Here is a 20,749-nt window from a genome sequence, read left to right as displayed (position 1 = left end):
TCCTTAATTCTCTCACTTTCTCTGAAAACAATTGTTTTAAAACTCACTTCCTCAACCAAGAAGTGATCACTGATAGTTAGTTTGGATTTGTGTGTGGGAAATTATGTAGCTCAAGGTTTTTTAACTGGGTGACAGAGATGATTGGTGAGGGCAGGATGGGACCACCTTGTCTATGTGTACTTTTGCAAAAGTGTTGATTAGGTCTCACAAAACAGGCTGGATTTAGTTTAGATCACATGGAGTCCAGGGCGAGCTGGTCAATTGGATACAAATTGGCTTGGTGTAAGGAGTCTTGGTGTAAGAAACATATAAGATAACAAATAAGGTTGTTAAGGGCTTGGACATGCTAGAGGCAGGAAACATGTTCCCGATGTTGGGGTAGTCCAGAACCAGTGGCCACAGTTTAAGAATAAGGAGTAAGCCATTTAGAACGGAGTGGTAAGTCTGTGGAATTCTCTGCCTCAGAGGGCGGTGGAGGCAGGTTCTCTACATGCTTTCAAGAGAGAACTAGATAGGGCTCTTAAAAATAGCGGTGTCAGGAGATATGGGGAGAAGGCAGGAACGGGCTATTGATTGGGGATGATCAGCCATGATCACATTGAATGGGGTGCTGGCTCGTAGGGCCAAATGGCCTACCCCTGCACCTATTGTCTATTGTCTATTGAGTCATAGGGTGGTGGTGGAGGGTTGCTTTCCAGATTGGAGGCCTGTGAACATTAGTGTTGCATGGAGATCGGTGCTGTTGTTAGTGCAGGTGGCGCAGTAGTAGAGTTCCTGCCTTACATTGCTTGCAGCGCCAGAGCCCAAGGTTCAATTCCGACTACAGGTGTTGTCTGTACGGAGTTTGTACATTCTCCTCGTGACCACGTGGGTTTTCTCTGAGATCTTTGGTTTCTCCCACACCCCAAAGACGTACAGGTTTGTAGGTTAATTGGCTTGGGTTTGTATACTTAGTATAAATGTAAATTGCCCCTAGTGTGTGTAGGGTTGTGTTAATGTGCGGGGATCGCTGTGCTAAACCAATCTACACTAACAATCTGGAGGAGAATGTTGCTGGCATTATCAGTGAGTTTTTGGACGACACCAAAATTAGTGGTATGGTGATAATTAAGAAGGTTATGTAGGTTATGAGGCTGCAGAAATGATTTGCCAGAGTGTAAGTGTGACTGGGGACTTGAGTTGTAAGGAGAGACTATTTTTCCCTGAAACATAGGCGGCTGAGAGTTACCTTGCAGATATGCATAAAATCATAAGTGGCAAAGATTAGAAACATAGAAAATAGGTGCAGGAGTAGGCCATTCGGTCCTTCGAGCCTGCACTGCCATTCAATATGATCATGGCTGATCATCCAACTCAGTATCCTGTACCTGCCTTCTCTCCATGCCCCCTGATCCCTTTAGCCACAAGGGCCACAATTAACTCCCTCTTAAATATAGCCAATGAACTGGCTTCAACTACCCTCTGTGGCAGAGAGTTCCAGAGATTTCGTGGTGGCGGCGCGACTCACTGTTCAAAGGTGTTTTTCAAAGGTATTTTATTAGTCACATTCACATACACCCAGGTGCAATGAAGTGAAATGCTTTTTGCCATTTTGCAGCACACAAAAAAATAATACAGACATAACACCAATGAGAGTCTTAAACACATAGAACATCCCCCCACAATGGCTTCCACCATGAGGGAAGGCACAAAGTCCAGTCCCCAATCCCAGTTCACCCATAGTCGGGCCTATTGAGGCCTCCACAGTTGCCTCTACGGAGGCCCGATGTTCCTGGCCGTTCTCGCCGGGTGATGTTGCTCCGGCGTCGGGAGAGTCCTCCCAGCGGCTTGGGAACCCTGGAACGGCCGCTTCCATACTGGAGGCCGCGGCTTCCGAAGCCAACGAGGCCGTTGGAGCTCCACCACTGGTGATCTCGTCGCGAGATCCCAGGCTCCCGGTTTAAAGTCAGCGCCGCCACCCGCAGCTGGTCGTTGCAGCGGCGCCTACAGTTTTTTAATAGTGTTTTTTAACTGTGTATATGTGGGGGGCGGGGGGGGGAAGGGGGAAACTTTTTTTAAAATCTCTTCCCTGTACGTGAGACCCGACCTTTTTCCTGTCGGGTCTCCGTTGTCGTTGGGGCCTAGCGCCGTGGAGCGGTCTCCAGCCTGAACGACCTGGAGGCTCCAGTCACGGAGCCTGCGGAGCTGCGGACTTACCATCGTGGGGCTGGCCGGTATCGGAGCGTGGGGAGCGGTGGTGACTCGATGCTGCGGCCCGACCACGTAGCTCGGAGGCTCCAGCTGCAGCCGCAGGTCCGGTGGACTGTCGGGACATCGGGAGCTCGCGGGTCCGGGTGGAGAGACCGCTTTCCGGAGCTCCCGCAACGCGACTTCTCTAGCCCGTGTCGCGGGGTTGGAACGACCCGGAGCGGGGCCGTACATCGCCCGGCGCGGCTTAACATGGCCGTGGGACTCACCATCGCCCGCCTGGGGCTTCGACATCGGGAGAGAAATGGAGAACAGGGGAGTGAAAAGACTTTGCCTTCCATCACAGTGGGTTCACTGTGATGGATGTTTTTGTAAATTGAATTGTGTGTATGTCTGTAGGAAATTGTCTTTGTTTGTATGGCTGTGGAAACGGAGTTTCGTTTGAGCCTCACTGAGGTTCAAATTACATGTAATAAATATTGATTGAACATTGATATTGAATATTGATATTGAGATTCACCACTCTCTGTGTGAAAAATGTTTTCCTCATCTCGGTCCTAAAAGATTTCCCCCTTATCCTTAAACTGTGACCCCTTGTTCTGGACTTCCCCAACATCGGGAACAATCTTCCTGCATCTAGCCTCTCCAACCCCTTAAGAATTTTGTAAGTTTCTATAAGATCCCCCCTCAATCTTCTAAAATCTAGCGAGTACAAGCCGAGTCCATCCGGTCTTTCTTCATATGAAAGTCCTGACATCCCAGGAATCAGTCTGGTTGCCAGGAATCAGGTGAATGATCACAGTCTTTTTTTCCCCAGGGTAGGAGAGTCTCAATTTAAAGGGCATAAACCTAAGGAAAGAGGGGAAAACAATTAAAGGAGACCTGAAGAGTGCATTTTTCACACAGAGGGTGGTGGGTATGTAAAATGAGCTGTCAGAAGCAGTGGTAAAATTACATTGTTGAAAAATACATTTGTACAGGTTTGGAGGGGGGTACAGGCCAAATGTAGGTCAATGAAGACACAAGAGATTGCAGATGCCAAAAACTGGTGAAACTGGTGCAACTGGGGAAATGGGGCTAGTTTGGGTCGGCAACTTGATCAACATGGTTGAGTTTGGCTGAATGGTCTGTTTCTGTGCTGTTTAGCTAGTAGCATCACAGAATTAACCGACTGGGAGATTAACAACAGCATAGGTACCATAAAAGTTCTTGTTAGAGTAAGTTGGGATAAAAGACACTGGAATGCTGATTCACAATCCTCGCTAGAAATAGAGTGCAAGGCAGTCAGGCGAGAACATGGGCTGGGTTAAAGAGGAATCACACAACCTCATGTACCCATTATTGCCTTGGCTCACACACAAAGCATTAAACGTCCCATGCACAACATGAGTCAGTACCCTCAGGGAGCGGGAAGAAAATAAATTGCACAGAAGTGTATTGGCAGACTGTGGGAGCTTAATAATTGTATTATTTGTTCTAATTACAAATGGGACTGTTAAGTATTCCCTTCTGATAAAACATCATCGTCTCTGCTGGAAAGCAGCCACATTGAGAAATAACATCATTGTCAATGATAATGGGCTCTGGTATATGTTTTGATATATTATTATTCTGCCACAGAGGGCAGTGGAGGCCAATTCACTGGATGAATATAAAAGAGAGTTAGACAGAGCTCTAGGGGCTAGTGAAATCAAGGGGTCTGGGGAGAAGGCAGGCATGGGTTACTTATTGTGGATGATCAGCCATGATCACAATGAATGGCGGTGCTGGTTCGAAGGGCCAAATGGCCTCCTCCTGCACCTATTTTCTATGTTTTCCATGTTATTTATGCACAAAGAAAATTTGGGCAATTTTGCAGATTACATAAGGATTATATTCTGCATTTTCTCAAATTGGGGAAATAAGCCTTCCTTGGCTGCTATTCAGTTATTTATCTCCGGCTTAGGGCTGTTTGCTATAGGGAGAAGTCTACTCCAATCTCTTGTGATATTATCTGGATCAATACAACATCACCTCAAACCTCTATAACTGTTCTTCTATTTATATTTCCTCACACTCTGTTGCCACCTTCAGGAAATTATCAATTTCTGCTCTGGAGGCTAATACTGAATTTGCATCCCACCTATTCAGGTACAAAATAATTCCGCATGATTTACAGTTCTTTGGATAATTGCCTTAAATCTCATGTCACTGGCCATTCCTTCACAGAAAAAACAGCTCTCAATTATTCCTATCAAAACCTGCCCATGGTTCCACAACCTTTTCTGTTTAAAGAACAGCATTCATTTTGCACGCTTCTAGGAACAAAACTCTGTCTTTCAACCAGCTACTGAAATCTGCACCATCCTCTGCAGTGCCATCAAACTGCTCAGCACTGTTAAAATGATGCGTATCTCTTGCGCAGAATAGGTGCACAAAGTGGACTTGAGTCGAAGGCATAGCTTGAATTATGACGATCATAAGATCAAGTGATAGGAGCAGAATTAGACCATTCGGCCCATCAACTCTACTCCACCAGTCAATCGTGGCTGATCTATCTCCCCCTCCTAACCCCATTCTCCTGCCTTCTCCCCATAAACTGATCAAGAATCCATCTACCTCTGCCTTAAATATATCCACAGATTTGGCTTCCACAGCCTTCTGTGGCAAATAATTCCAGATTCACCACCCTCTGACTAAAGACATTTCTCCTCATCACCTTCCTAAAAGAACATCCTTTAATTCTGAGGTTATGGCCTCTAGTCCTAGACTCTCCCACTAGTGTAAACATCCTCTTCACATCCACCATCCAAGCTTTCACTATTCAGTACATTTCAATGAGGTCCCCACTCATTCTTCTAAACTCCAGCGAGTACAGGCCCAGTGCCAACAAACGCTCATCATAAGTAAACCTCATTCCTGGGATCATTCTTGTGAACCTCCTCTGGACCCTTTCCAGAGCCAGTACAAAATTGCTCACAATATTCCAAATGCGTCCTTACCAACGCCTTATAGAGCCTCAGCATTACATCCCTGTTTTTGTATTCGGACATTATGAATGTCAGGTGAATTCTGACTTTAGTTTCAGAGTTCCAAGCTCTGTGCTGAATATCTCATGGGATAACTATTTTAATCTCACCTTTTCCTTTGCCTTTGCTTTTACCTAGAAAAAAAACAAACATCAAATCAGAAAGAGAAGTTTTGTTTAACAGACTTTATATTCCAATTCCAATGGATCTACATTTAGCTATTTGATACTTACAAATAAAAATGCCTCTTTCATTGATATGATCACTTTCTAACACCCTTGACCATTGATATGCTACCATCTGTGATGTGTGTGTGTCATGTGATAGGAGCAGAATTAGGCCATTCGGCCCATCTACTCCGCCAATCAATGATGGCTGATCGGTCTCCCTCCTAACCCCCCCCCCCCCCCCCCCCATTCAACTGCCTTTTCCACATAACCCCTGGCACCATTATTGATCAAGAATCTATCTATCTCTGCCTTAAAAATGTGTGTGTTTGTGCAAGTGTGTGTGTATAAATATAAATATCTGAGCTCTTGTCATTTTGTCCGGATTAAAAAGGTGGGCAGGACCATCATTTGCTGGAAAATCAGTGTTCAACCTGAAAAAATGTGTATATACACAGGTGAACCTACAGTGCATTCAGAAAGTATTCAGACCACTTCACTTTTTCCACATTTTGTTACGTTACAGCTTTATTCTAAAACTGATTAAATTCTTTTTTTTTAAATCATCAATCTACACACAATACCCCATAATATAAAAGCGAAAATCGGTGTTTAGAAATTTTTGCAAAGTAATTAACAAGAAATAACTGAAATATCACATTTACACACGTATTCAGACCCTTTACTCAGTACTTTGTTGAGGCACCTTTGGCAGCGATTACAGTCTCAAGTCTTGGATATGACGCTACAAGCTTGGCACACCTGTATTTGTGTGTTGATGCACATCTATTTTCAAGTCCTTCCAGAGATGTTCGATTGGGTTCAAGTCCGGGCTCTGGCTGGGCCACTTAAGGACATTCACAGGCTTGTCACGAAGGCACTTCTGCATTGTCTTGCCTGTGTGCTTAGGGTCGTTGTCCTGTTGGAAGGTGAACTTCCGCCCCAGTCTGAGGTCCTGAACGCTCCGGAGCAGGTTTTCATCAAGGATCTCTCTGTACTTTGCTCCATTCATCTTTCCCTCCATCCTGACTAGTCTCCCAGTTCCTGCCGCTGAAAAACATCCCTACAGCATGATGCTGCCACCACCATGCATCACTGTAGGTATGGTATTGGCTAGGTGTTGAACGATGCCTGGTTTCCTCCAGACGTGACACTTGGCATTCAGGCCAAAGAGTTCAATCTTGGTTTCATCAGGCCAGGGAATCTTGTTTAGGTGTCTTTTGGCAAACTCCAAGTGGGCTGTCATTTGCCTTTTACTGAGGAGTGGCTTCTGTCTGGCCACTCTACCATAAAGGCCTGATTGGTGGAGTGCTGCAGATATAGTTGCCCTTCTGGAAGGTTCTCCCATCTCCACAGAGGAACTATGGAGCTCTGTCAGAGTGACCATCGGATACTTGGTCACCTCCCTGACCAAGGCCCTTCTCCCCCTATTGCTCAGTTTGGCCGGACGGCCAGCTCTATGAAGAGCTTTGTACTCTGTGCTCTATGAAGTTCTTCCCTTTTTTTTTTTTAATTTTTATTTATTAGAAGTGAGTACAATGCATTGGTACAAAAACGATGTTAACATATTACATTCTCTGTACAACTTCCCTTTTTTTTTAAAGAGAGAAGTGAGAAAGGAGAGAAGAAAAAGAGGTTGTGAAAAGTGAAGAATAGATTAGTGAGCGTGGGTGAAAAACCAATAAAGAAAAAGTGAAAGAGAAGGAATAAGTGAAGAAGGAAAGCAGGAGGGAGATTATTCCATTGCCACAGTGAGATGTTTTTTTTAAATATTCTAAATCATCTTTCACCCATACCTGAAACTGTTGGTTTTCATGATACTATGTCACCACATGAATCCAAGAAATCAATAAATGGGGACCAACTCCTTAAGAATAGGTCTTGTTTGTCTATTAGGAGGAGTCTCATTTCTTCCAAATGTGCTGTGTCCAGCATATTACTGATCCACATTTTAAATGTTGGTATATTAGCATTTTTCCAAAATTTAAGTATGTTTTTTTGCTGTTATTAACCCATAATTGAAAAATGAGTTTTGGTGTGTATTTAATTTGTTCCCATCTCCACTTACTCCAAATATAATCATTTCTGTATTAGGTTCCATTTTTGTCTTAAATAACTTTGAGAATATATCAAATATATCACACCAAAATTTATAAAGTTTTGAACAAGAGACAAATGAGTGCGTAATATTGGCATTTTGAGAAAGACATTTATCACAAATGGGAGAAATATTTGGATAAAATTTATTCAACCTAGTTTTGGAATAATATAATATATGTAATATTTTAAATTGAATTAAGTTATGTCTAGCATTGATCGAACATTTATGTATATGTATCAAATATTTTTCCCATGTTTCCTTTGAGATTTTTATCATTAATTCTTTTTCCCAGTCTTCTCTAATTGCCTCTGTTGATGGTAATTCTATATTTAAAGTACTGTTATACAAGTATGATATTAATTTTGTTGACTCCGCATTGATATTCATTACTTCTTCCAGTGGGTCTAAAATTATACTTTGGAATTTGGTATAAATTTCTTCCTAAAGTCACATACCTGCAGGTATTTGAAATATTGATTGTTATTCAATTTACATTTTGATTTTAGTTGTTGAAATTATAATAAATTTCCCAATTCATACAAATCACCTACCTTTTTAATTCCCACTTTTTCCCATTGTTTATATGTATGTTTTATCCATACCAGATGGTTTAAATACTGGGTTATTCACTATTGGTGTTAACACTGATAAATTTCTTAATTGTAAAGTTAATTTTATTTGTTTCCAGATTCGTATTGTATTTTGTATAATTGGATTCTTCTTATATAACATATTATTCAGCTTTATTGGGGAAAAAATGATCGCTCCTAGATCGTAGGGGGCGCAATCCTCTTTCACCACTCTTATCCATTCCAACTGTTGAGCAGAACTGTCCAACCAATAAATTATATTTTTAACATGTACTGCCCAATAATAGTATAGAAAATTAGGTAATGCAAACCACCCCCCACCCCACCTCTTTGGGTTTGCACAAGTGATTTCTTTTAATTCTATGTGCTTTATAATCCCAAATAAAATTAAAAATATTTGAGTCTAATTTTTTTAAAGTGTTTTGGTATATATATCGGTATAGATTGGAATAAATATATTATTTGTGGTAGCGCTATCATTTTTATAGCGTTTATTCTGCCGTGACAGTGGGAGCGTTCTTCAAAATTTAATCAGTGAATCAAATGTATTTAATAATGGTAGAAAATTAGCATTAAATAATGATTTATATCTTCTAGTAACTTGAATACCCAAATACTTAAATTGTTCCGTTGTTATTTTAAATGGAAATTTTAATAGGTGATTCGCTGTCCTGGGTTTTAATGACATAATTTCACTTTTATTCCAATTTATTCTATAACCGGAGAAAGAGCCAAATTCCTCTATTAGATTTAATAGATTCGGGATGCTCATTTGGGAGTTTGTAATATATAAAAGTATATCATCTGCATATAGTGATATTTTATTAATAGTATCCTTAGTATTATATCCCTGATTATCCGGATGCCTTCTTATCCTTTCAGCAAGCGGCTCTATCATGTGCAAATAGCAGGGGTGGTAAAACACAGCCCTGCCTATTGCCCCTCGATAATTGAAATTTTGAAGATAATATATTATTAGTTAGTATTCTTGCCATTGGTTTATCATATAGTAATTTAACCCATCTGATAAAATTCTCTCCCATATTACATTTTTGGAGTACTTTGTATAAATACTGCCATTCTATCTGATCAAATGCTTTCTCTGCATCCAGAGATATAACTGACAAGTCTTCCTTTTCCGTTTTGTATGAATACATTATATTAAAAAGGCGTCTCAAATTGTTAGATGATTGTCTTTTAGGTATAAACCCCGTTTGGTCCGGATTTATCAATTTATTAATATATTTACTCAATCTTCGTGCTAAAGTTCTTGCTAATATTTTCTGATCTGTATTTAGGAGTGATATCGGCTAATGTTTCTGGTAATTTATTTTCGTTAAAGGCATATTTATATAACTTAAATAACCGTGGTACCATTAACTCCTGGAAACCTTTATAGAATTCATTATTAAAACCATCTGGTCCTGGCGTTTTCCCATTTTTTAGCTCTTTTATTGGTTCACTTATTTCTTCCCTTGTGATCTGTGCTCCTAATTCCTCTTGTTCCAAAATATCCAATTTTGGCAGCTTACAATTATCTAAAAAATCTAAATTATTTTGTCTTCTATTTTAGTTTTAGACGTATACAACTTTTGATAAAATTGGGCAAACCTTTTATTAATATCCTGGGGTAACGTTAATAGTTCCCCATTCTCTGATTTGATTTTAGTAATCGTCTTTTCCTTCTCCTGTTTCTTCAATTGTCTAGCCAGATGTTTATGTGGTTTATCACCAAATTCAAACTGTGCCTGTTTTGTGATCTGAAATAATCTTATTACTCTTGCCGATAATATTCGATTAAGTTTAAATTTCAATAGTGTGATCTTATTATGTTTATCTATAGTTGGGTCTTTTGCGTTATCTAATTCTATAATTTTAATTTCCTTTTCTAAAGTCTCTTGTTCTATGGAGTTCTTTTTATTTTGGTAACTTTGATATGAGATTATAACTACACGTATAAATGCCTTAAAAGTTTCCCATAATAAAGATGGTGAAATGCCTGGTGTCTCATTTGTATCAAAAAATAATTTCATTTGTTGTTATAAATACTCATAACCTTGTGGATTATTAATTAACTGTGCATTAAAACGCCAAAAGTTCTTCCATTTAAGACTGACGGAGGCCACTGGCTCTTTGGGACATGCAATGCTACAAAAATTGATTCATACCCTTCCCCAGATCTGTGTCTCGACACAATGCTGTCTCGGAGGTCTACTACGGACAATTCCTTCACCTTGATGGCTTGGTTTTTGTTCTGACATGCACTGTCAACTGTGGGACCGTATATAGACAGGTGTGTGCCTTTCCAAATCATGTACAATCAATTTAATTTACCACTGGTGGATTCCAATCAAATTGTAGAAACATCTCAAGGATAATCAATGGAAACAGGATGAAGCTAAGCTCAATTTTGAGTGTCATAGCAAAGGGTCTGAATATTTATGTAAATGTGATATTTCAGTTATTTCTTTTTTATAACTGCAAAAATTTCTAAACACCTGTTTTTGCTTTTTTTATTGTGAGGTATTGTGTGTAGATTGATGATAAAAATAAAGGAATGTAATCCATTTTATAATAAGGCTGTAATGTAACGTAGCAAAATGTGGAAAAAGTGAAGGGGTCTGGATACTTTCTGGATGCACTATATATAATCCGGACAATATTATGAGAGCCCAGTTGAAATTCTCTGAGTATCCACAGATGACATTGTGAATGGGAGCGCTCTTCATTCCGGTCGTGTCCCTCCGCCATGAAAGAATCAACGATGCTCTCAATCTTCCCAATACAGTAAACACTCGTTTTAACGACCCACTTATTACAGATGTTATACGTGGTGGACAGATCTGCCGACCCATCCCCGGCTCCCACCGTCTTCCCGGCTGTTTAGTCCTGGCTTCCGACCCCATTCCCGACTCGCAAGGTGCACCACCTCTTCACCCAATGAAAGGACACAAGGTGCTGGAGTAATTCAGCGGGTCAGGATCTCTGGAGAACGCGGATCAGTGACATCTGGACCCTTCCTCAGACTGATTCAGTGGGCTGAGTTACTCCAGCAATTTGTGTCGTTTTAGTTTAAAACTAGACGTCAATGCCACTGGTCTGCACCAGCGAGCCTTTCTTCACTGCTTCACGCGACTGTAGTTGCGACTCACGCTTTGACTCCTGGGGACCACACTTTTTTCAGTGTTCCCCCACTGACAGGGCGTGCTCGATCACCATGGGGCTCCCTCCCCTCTCACCTGCTGTCACTTCCAAGCTAGAGTATGTCAGCCTCTGTGGAGCTGGAGGAGGAGTCAGCAGTGGGGTTGGGGGGGGAGGACGGTGGGTGGGGAGAGGAGGGGGGGGTGGGGAGAGGAGGGGATGGGGGATAGGTGGGAGAGGAGGGGATGTGGAGAGGGGAGGGGATTGGGGGGGTAGGGAGGAGGGACGGTGAAATAAAACACTGTCCCCAGGGGCTACAACGTGAGCCACACCAATAGCCGTGTCACCGGACAGGGTGGGGGTGAAGAAGAGCTCGCTGGTGCACCTTGTGAGTCGGGAGTGGCGTCTAAACAGCCGGGGAGATGGTGGGAGCCAGGGATGGGTCGGCAGGTCATTCCAGTCACAGTCACTTTACATATATTTATATATTTGTTTAATTTCAGTTTCGGGCACTGCATAGTGCCTTAGTGGCACAGGAGGAGTGTGATTAGTGGGCTAGAGGTGCATTGGTATTTAATTATCACCTGAACTCTGCTGGTACATATGACAATAAAACACTCTTGACTCCGATGCCTCCTCTGCCGTCATGATGTACCAAGTGGTTTACAGACAGCAGATAGTTTTTAAAATCTATTTGCAAGTTGCAAGGAACCACGAGCAGCATAAGGTGGACTAGATGATTTATTTTCCGTCTGGGTGATTTACAATCAAAGGTGTGAGGGCCGTAAGCATTACTTAAGGAGTCAAGTAATATCAAATCCTATGTTCCAGTGCTTTTAGTTTATTTTAGAGATACAGAGCGGAAACAGGCTCTTCGGCCTACTGAGTCTGCACCAACCAGCGACTCCCACACACTTACAATATCTTAAACACATTGGGTATAATTTTCATTAAGCAAATTAACCTATAAATCTGTACATCTTAAGAGTGTGGGAGTGTACTCGCTAGAATTTAGAAGATTGAGGGGGGATCTTATAGAAACTTACAAAATTCTTAAGGGGTTGGACAGGCTAGATGCAGGAAGATTGGTCCTGATGTTGGGGAAGTCCAGGACAAGGGGTCACAGTTTAAGGATAAGGGGGAAATCCTTTAGGACCGAGATTAGAAAAACATTTTTCACACAGAGAGTGGTGAATCTGTGGAATTCTCTGCCACAGAAGGTAGTTGAGGCCAGTTCATTGGCTATATTTAAGAGGGAGTTAGATGTGGCCCTTGTGGCTAAAGGGATCAGGGGGGTATGGAGAGAAGGCAGGTACAGGATACAGAGTTGGATGATCACCCATGATCATATTGAATGGTGGTGCAGGCTCGAAGGGCCGAATGGCCTACTCTTGCACCTATTTTCTATGCTTCTATGTTTCTATGAAACCGAAGATCTCAGAGAAAATCCACGCAGATCACAGGGAGAACATACAAACTCCGTACAGATAGTACCGGTAGTCAGGATGGAACCCGGGTCTCTGGCGCTGTGAGGCAGCAACTCTACTGCTGCGCCACCGTGCCGTCCTCACTGCTTGTAACTGCTTGACTTGAACTAATGAAAGAGTGATGTGGACTGTGTGTTTCTCCTTACTTTCCCCCTGACCTGTTAGTACTTTAAGCCCAGGGACATTCCCATCTGCTACTGTTGTTGCCGGCATGAGATGAATCATAAAGTACGTTTATTCCAAACAAATCTGAATCAATAAATAACATGGCTTGAACCAGCTTAAGAGAGCAAGGAGAGGGATTCAAGGCAGAAAGCCAACTTTATATTTTATATCATGTGGAGAGTCAAAAAAATGTCAACGCACACACAGTTCAGCTTACTTTATTGTCATGGGTACTGAGGTATAGTGAAAAGCTTATTTTTTATTATATAGTATATTATAAAGTTTTTATAATATACGCTTTCATACATACTTTCCATATCACAGAAAGTCTATTCCCTGCAACACAACGTTCCACTTTTCCAATCATTCCCGTTAACATTGTATATCAAGAATGACTTTAGCATACTCGCATGTACATGGCCCATATCAACTCAGTATGATCTTCATTTTCCATTCACCTATGGTATGTTTCACTGTACATAACTATCTAAAGCCAAGTCAGAGACATGAGGAAAAATCATAACGATGTCCAAACTTTAAATAACGTCTAAAGGTTTCATTGGAGTGATGTGTTTGAAGGAAAACTACAGAGAGATAAAGGGGTCTAACAGAATACACACTCTGAGGTGAGGGACCCAAAGCGCATATCTCCATACGGTGTGGATGAACAAGAAGGTTTTAGGGCTGGAGCCAGGAAGTCTTGGTTTTGGGACAAAATGTGGCTGCAACCTCAGTTACTTCTTGCAGATTTACAGGATTAACATCTGGGTAGTGGAATTAAACTATGGTCATTGACAGTGTGGTCTTCCCAATGTTTAGTGCACAAAGGCCACTGAATGTCAGAGAGGGGAATGGCCAAGAGAGGTGGTACACAGCCAATGCATGTCCACCTGATCACAATGGGCTTCAATTTTGATTTGATTGATTGAGTTAAAGATATCGCATGGAAAATAGGCCCTTTGGCCCAGCGGGTCCATGCCGACCATCAAAGAGCCGTTTACACTAGTGCTATGTTATTCCACTTTCTCATTCACTCCCAACACACCAGGGACAATTTACAGTGAACAATGGAGCTACAAATACTTGGGATGTGGGAGGAAACCGGAGCACCGAGTGGAAACCCAACACAGTCGCAGGGAGAACGTGCAAACTCTACACACAGAGCTCAGAGATCAGGATCACACACAGGGCTCTGGCACTGGGGCAGTAGGTGACAGCTGTGTCTGTGCACCACTGATGGGGATAAGACTGTGCAGCCCAACTCCTTCCTCAGGATGGATGCAGACTTTCTATTCAGGGTTCAGTCCAGGGTCGCTAATCTGTCTGTGGTCCAGACAAATGTGTAGGAAGGAACTGCAGATGCTGGTTCACACCAAAGAGAGACACAGAATGCTGGAGTAACTCAGCGGGGTCAGGCAGCTCTCTGGAGAAAAGGAATCGGTGACGTTTTGGGTCAAGCTCCTTCTTCAGACTGAGAGTCAAGGGAGAGGGAAGCTAAAGGCACAGAGCAGATCACTAATGGCCAAGGTGCTTACAATGGCCTCTTGTTGCTGTGGAAGAGGTGATAAAAAGAGGATAGGAACAGTGAAACCAGCAGGATGACTATGCTGCGAGAGGAACAGAGGGAATGGAAGAGTTTCTTGAAATTAGAGAAATCAATATTCATACGGTGAGGTGCTGTTCCTCCAATTTGCACTGGGCCTCACTCTGACAGTGGATGAGACCCAGGACAGAAAGGTCAGTGTGTGAATGGGAAGGGGAGTCAAAATGTTTGGCAGCCGGGAGATTGCACAGTCCAAGGCCGACTGTGAGCGTTCAGTGAAATGATCGCCCAGTCTGCGCTTGGGCTCGACTGAACAAAGGTTAGTCACGGTGGTGCAGCGGTAAGGTTGCTGCCTTACAGCAAAATGCAGCGCCAGAGACCTGGGTTCCATCCCGACTAAGGGTGCTGTCTGTACGGAGTTTGTACGTTCTCCCCGTGATCTGCGTGGGTTTTCTCCGAGATCTTCAGTTTCCTCCCACGCTCCAAAGGCGCACAGGTTTGTAGCTTAATTGGCTTGTTTAATTGGCTTGATAAAAATGTAAAATTGTCCAAGTTGGCAATATGCAGATGACTGCCCTGCCGACTACAAAATTCAGAAGGTTCAGAAGATTACATCTAGACAAGACTTGCTTAGATGTGCTTATATGTGCTGGAACCCATATCATATGAATGAAACTATTGCCTTTAGGCATATGGTTTCTGCTGTGTCTGTCTGTCTGTCTGTCTGTCTGTCTGTCTGTCTGTCTAATCTTGTTTGTAGATTTGTTTGTATCTTTGTAAATTTCCGTGCTGTAATTGTTATATGGTTATAAGATGCAATCCGTCCCTTTTGTACGGATTGTTTGTACGGAGGAGAGGGGAAGGAAGAAGGAGGGTGAAGAGGAGGATGAATTAGGGGAATGGGGGAGGGTAGGGGGTAGGAAGAGGGATGGCGAGGTAATGAAGGAAGGGAGGGGGAAGATGGAGGAGGGGATGGTGGGGGTGATGGGAGGAAGCAAAGGAGTGTTGGTGGACGGTGGGGAGAGGAAGAATAATGGAGGAGGGGAATAGGGGACTGAGGAGGGAGAGTGAGATGCATTCACGTTGATCTGATATTTTACAGGTTATTGCCATTTTGAACTATAAAAACGTCACAGTCGCGCTCCCACCTCCCGTGCACGCCTGCGCAGTTGGGGGAGGGTTGCCATGACTGGCGTCACCACAGGGGTTTAAAGAGGTAGGTGGTATCTAGACAACCTTTTCCATTCTGAGGTGATGTGCAGATCATAAAGGGGGCAAGGCAGCTTAGAATTCCAGGCTAACATTTCTCCATCTGAAAACATGCTAGCGAGGCGTTTGATATCAGAATTCTGGAAGCACATTAGAGAAGTCTATTTCAAGAAATAACAGTGGGAATATTTAAGGAACATATTGTAGCTGTTATAGCTTTAATGGAATTCATATAAAAATACTGCACGTTGGGGCTCTGATTTTATGTCAAAGTAATTTTAAACCTTCAGTTGATAGATACAAAGGTTAATCTGTGTTTGTGGAGTAAGGCTGAAGTAAGTGAGTTAATTATGAGACTCGGGAAATTTAAAGGGCCAAAAATCACTCTCGTGTGCCAGCAAAGCATAGTTGCTCAGGAAAACTCTTTACAAAAGAAAAATTAAAACCAGAAGCCACTAAACCACTTAGCCTTCTGTGAACTTGATCCAGATTTCACCAGGTGACTGACATTAATGGGCAGCGGCTACCAATATATGTCATGTTAGATAACCAAGCATTTATCAACATTACTGGAACACTGTGGGGAAGGACAGGTCAATTCATTCCAATGCTAGTTTACAATATCTGAATGTTGGACCGACTACGCCATAATAGTTATTTTGCACGAGTAACTGTACATACACTGCTTGTAAGATCAATCCTTCAATTACAAGAGAGCCAAGAGTGTTTTACTGTCATATGTCCCAGATAGAACAATGAAATTCTTACTTGCTGCAGCACAACAGAATATGCAAAACATAGTACACTGTAAACAAAATAACAAAGAGAAAACCGAAGTTCAGTGAGTGTATACTTACACACACTCACAAATACACATATACACATGAAAAGGGGTCTCGACCTGAAAGGTGGCCCATTCCTTCTCTCCAGAGATGCTGCCTCACCCGCTGAGTTACTCCAGCATTTACTCCAGTGTCTACCGCATATTCACACACGCACATGCGCGTACAGACAAAAAACAAACAGCAATTCGACGACTGAATTCCTTTCAGCTAGGACAACAGTATTGTTGAGCCCTTTTGGCCGACAAACATGCAAAGCATTGATATCTGCATTTTCTTGATTATTTTCTTATTCCATGTATTTCACCAAGCAGCATTTTACTTTTGATTCATTCTCCAAGTTTAAGACCAAGGTTGTAAGCAGATGACATGATGCCAGTGGCCAACTCTGGTGGCTGGTCCTACTCACCTCACCAGTCCAACCACCATGCCTTCTCCCCAATCCAGATGTGGACTACCAGATCTCAGTCCTGAGTCCCAGCAGACAATCTGATCTACAGAGCCAGCTTAACAGAAGCTGTGGATATCTTCCTGCCCATAAAGTTATGGCCACAACGGTTTGGTACACACTGGGTGATATGTCAGTATGCTAAGGTATTTGAAGTGTGTGTGGTGGCGTAGCAGTAGAGCTACTGCCTCACAGAGCCAGAGACACGGGTTTGATCCTGACCACGGTTGCTGTCTATACAAATTTTCTACATTCTCCCCGTAGCCACGTGGGTTTTTTCTGAGATCTTCTGTTTCCTTCCACACTCCATAGATTTACTGGTTTGTCGATTAGTTAGCTTGGTGCAAATGGAACTTGGCCCTAGTGTGTGTAGGATAGTGTTAATATATGGGGATCGCTGATCGGCGTAGACTCGGCGAGCCAAAGGGCCTGTTTCCACGCTGTATCTCTAAACTACACTAAACTAAAAAGATGGAGCAGCATTTGTGAGGAGAAAGCAATTGTGGATACTGTGGATCGAGAGCCTGCATCAGGACTCGATGATCTGGGTCTCGACTGAAAGCAGCAATAATTCCTCCTGCAGTAGATCCTCCTGAAGGTTCAAGGAGATCTGTGATCAGTGGCTATAAGTTAGAGAGGATAGCTCAGTAATATTATCACAGGCAATCATGTTAAGGATCTGTAGAAGGGTCTCGACCCAAAACATCACCCATTCCTTCTCTCAGAGATGCTGCCTGTCTCGCTGAGTTCCTCCAGCATTTTGTGTCTACGGTTTAAACCAGCATCTGCAGTTCCTTCCTACACATTAAGGATCTGTAAGTCTTTCTCTGCTGCTCTATTTGACTTGGCCACAAATTACAACACTATCTGTCCTCCATCACAGAAGTTTAAGGAAGGAACAAGCAAGGTAGTCTGGTCAGCCATCGGCATTTGACATGCTTGCAAGTTCTACCTGTTCCCTTGACATGAATGGGTGTGAACTTGGCTCTGCAGTATAAAATTGGATGGGACACACTGGAAGTGTACAGTACATTGGGACCTATGTGGATGAGCATCATCATCATCCACATCTGTGAGCAGAAGATCATAAATTAATGACCCATCTCACTGCTTAATATGGATTGTAAGATGTTGTCCAAGGTTACCATTAATCGAATCAAGGTATCTCTGGGACTGACTGGCATTTCATCTGGACTGGATCTATACAGTTTCTTGGAGGCAGATCTTCGACTATCGATAATAGGGCAACAAAGATTTACAAGTATGTTGCCAGGACTTGAGGGTCTGAGCTATAGGGAGAGGTTGAGCAGACTAGGACTCTACAACAGGAATTCTTGCCCCCTCCCTCCCCAGCTACATCTAGCCAATGGTGAATCGTTTGAAAACATACTTGAATTTAGAGTAAGATTGTTGTTTTAAAGGAAGATTGGGGTCTTCGATGTTCTTTGTTTCACCGACACATGGATTGCTGACTCACCTGACCATACTACACACAATACAACCTGAGGGCTTCTCTAATTATCATATGCATCATACACAAAGCTTGGGCAAAGGGAAGAGTGGTGAGTTTGAGTTTAAAGGAGATGTGCGCGGTAGGTTTTTTATACAGAGGTTCTGGAACAGTTACTTTCCTACAAACATCAGGTTCATAAGCCAACCTGCACAACCCCAATCTCACCTTAGGTGAATACTAAGGTCCACCTCCTGCACCACCATGGAGTATAATTTTCCAATTGTGTTCTGCACAAATGTCTTTGCTTTTGAAGTCTTTCTTGACTAATGTTGTGTAATTTTTGCTTTTTTGTGCGTGTGCCTTGTCTGAGTCTATGTGCCTGAGATGCTACTGTAAGCAAAATGTTCAGTGTACCTGTACTTCACCAGACTTTCGTTTATGGTCACATGTACTGAGGTACAGTGAGAATGTTTATTTTTACTTTTGCTTGTACTTCTGCAAATGACAAGACTCAGTTTGACTTGACTAGTCTCGTGTGGCCATGACTGCCAACCATTAATATTGTGACGCTAATTTCACATAATTTAATTTAATTTAATTCATATAAATTAGCAATTTAATAATTAGCTAATTTAACTTGACATAGCAGCTGCCGTGACATGGCCTTCCCAGATTGAGTAGTTTTCACTGTCTAAGATGAACCTGCAAAAGAGGTGAAAGAGAGAAATGAAGATAGACACAAAACGATGGAGTCACTCTGCGGGACAACATCTGGAGGAAAAGAATAGGTGACGTTTCGGGTCGAGACCCTTCTTCAGACTGAGAGTCGGGGGAAAAGGAAACGGGAGATATAGAAGGTGACATAGAGTGATATAGAACAAATGAATGAAAGATATGGAAAAATGTAATGATGAAAAAGGAAACAGGCTATTGGTAGCTGTGGACTACGTGAAAACGAGTTAGACAATAAGATTCAACAAGATGACTTTGAAGTTAGTACAAAGACTTGGATTGGGGAGATGGAGAGAGAGGGGAGAGATGGAGAAAAAAGGTTATTCTCTGCAGCGTGGAAATCTTGGCTCAGGTTGTTTTTCATGGGAAAGGGCTTAGTGCACATGAATTATAATAATGTTAGATTATTTTATTTTAGTGAAGCGTAAAGGAGGGGAGGCTTAGCAAGAACATTGCAGGTCACTGAGTGAAAGACACGGATTAGGGTTTTTGTGATGAGAGAGAGGTATTGTATTTCAAAAGCACTGTCAGACAAACTTTGACAGGGAGCCATTGAAGGAGATATCAGTAAAAGGAGTAGGTTTTAAGGAATACCCCAAACATAGAGAAAGATGGACAACCTTAACAGGTCTCATCCAATCATTTCTTTGTATTTGCAAATCCTTCCAAATGCTACCTTCATTTTGATATTTATATTTCAAGCCAAGTCAATGCAAATTTTATTTACAAAATCTCTGTGATCAACATGTAAAGACTCTTGAACACAGCATTGAATCAATTAACTTAAACAGCAAGGCAGCAGCAGATCGCGAGGAGGTTAACAATTCAGTATGTGGGAAGCAAGTCCAGTAAAACTCCAATAATCCAGCACACACAGAGCTTTGGGTTTGCTAGACTGGTGGGTTTTGCAGATGATTGGATGGTATTCCTGTGAAGACCCATCATACTTTTTTAGTTAGATGGTTTAGTCACACAATAACTTTTCCAGTGACAAAGAAACAAACTGCTGGAGGAACTCTGCATGTCAGGCAGCATTTGCAGAAGGGAATGAACAAATGGGCGACATGATGGCGCTACTGCCTTACAGCACCAGGTACCCGGGTTCGATCCTGACTACGGGTGCTGTCTGTACGGAGTTTGTACCTTCTCCCCGTGACCTGCGTGGGTTTTCTCCGAGATCTTCGGTTTCCTCCCACACTCCAAAGACGTACGGGCTTGTAGGTTAATTGGCTTGGCACAAATGTAATTTGTCCCAAATGTGTGCAGGGTTGCATAAAAGTACGGAGATTGCTGGTGGGTGCGGACTTGGTGGGCTGAAGTGCCTGTTTCTGCGCTGTATCTCTAAACTAAACTAAATGACGTTTTGCGTCAGGATCCTTCTTCAAGGTTTGCAGTTTCTTCACAGATACTGCCTGACCCATTGAGTTCCTCTAGCAGTTCAATTTGGCTCAAGATTCCAGCGTCTTTTGTCAGCGTCCAGCTGTCTGGATTAGACGGTAGGACTAACTGTAGGACTAACTTGGGATTGTTTTCTCTGAAATGTCAGAGATTGAGTGGAGATCTGACAGATGTATATATAATTATGAGGCATAGATAGAGCAGACAGTCAGAATCTTTTTCAAAGAGTGGCAATGTCAAAGACTTGAGGGCTTAGCTTTGAAATGAAAGGGGCAAAG

At 42.4% G+C, this 20,749-nt stretch overlaps 1 protein-coding gene across 5 annotated transcripts in view; it reads right to left on the bottom strand.

Moving 5' to 3' along the window:
- The window catches only part of eda (ectodysplasin A), a 194,130-nt gene that overhangs the window by 43,314 nt on the left and 130,067 nt on the right, over positions 1–20,749 (bottom strand). For 4 of the 5 annotated variants that reach the window (XM_055644113.1, XM_055644115.1, XM_055644112.1 and 1 more), the window contains exon 3: positions 5,306–5,329. The exons of the other annotated variant lie outside the window; for it this stretch is intronic. In XM_055644113.1, coding sequence (XP_055500088.1) covers positions 5,306–5,329 — 24 coding nt within the window. The remainder of the gene's footprint in view (positions 1–5,305; positions 5,330–20,749) is intronic. 5 annotated transcript variants of the gene reach the window in all.

Source organism: Leucoraja erinacea, chromosome 12, assembly GCF_028641065.1.
Source record: "Leucoraja erinacea ecotype New England chromosome 12, Leri_hhj_1, whole genome shotgun sequence".
In the NCBI taxonomy this organism is placed as follows: domain Eukaryota; kingdom Metazoa; phylum Chordata; class Chondrichthyes; order Rajiformes; family Rajidae; genus Leucoraja; species Leucoraja erinaceus.
Note: the sequence above shows the minus strand (reverse complement) of the source record. Positions and strands in the feature narration are given on the sequence as shown.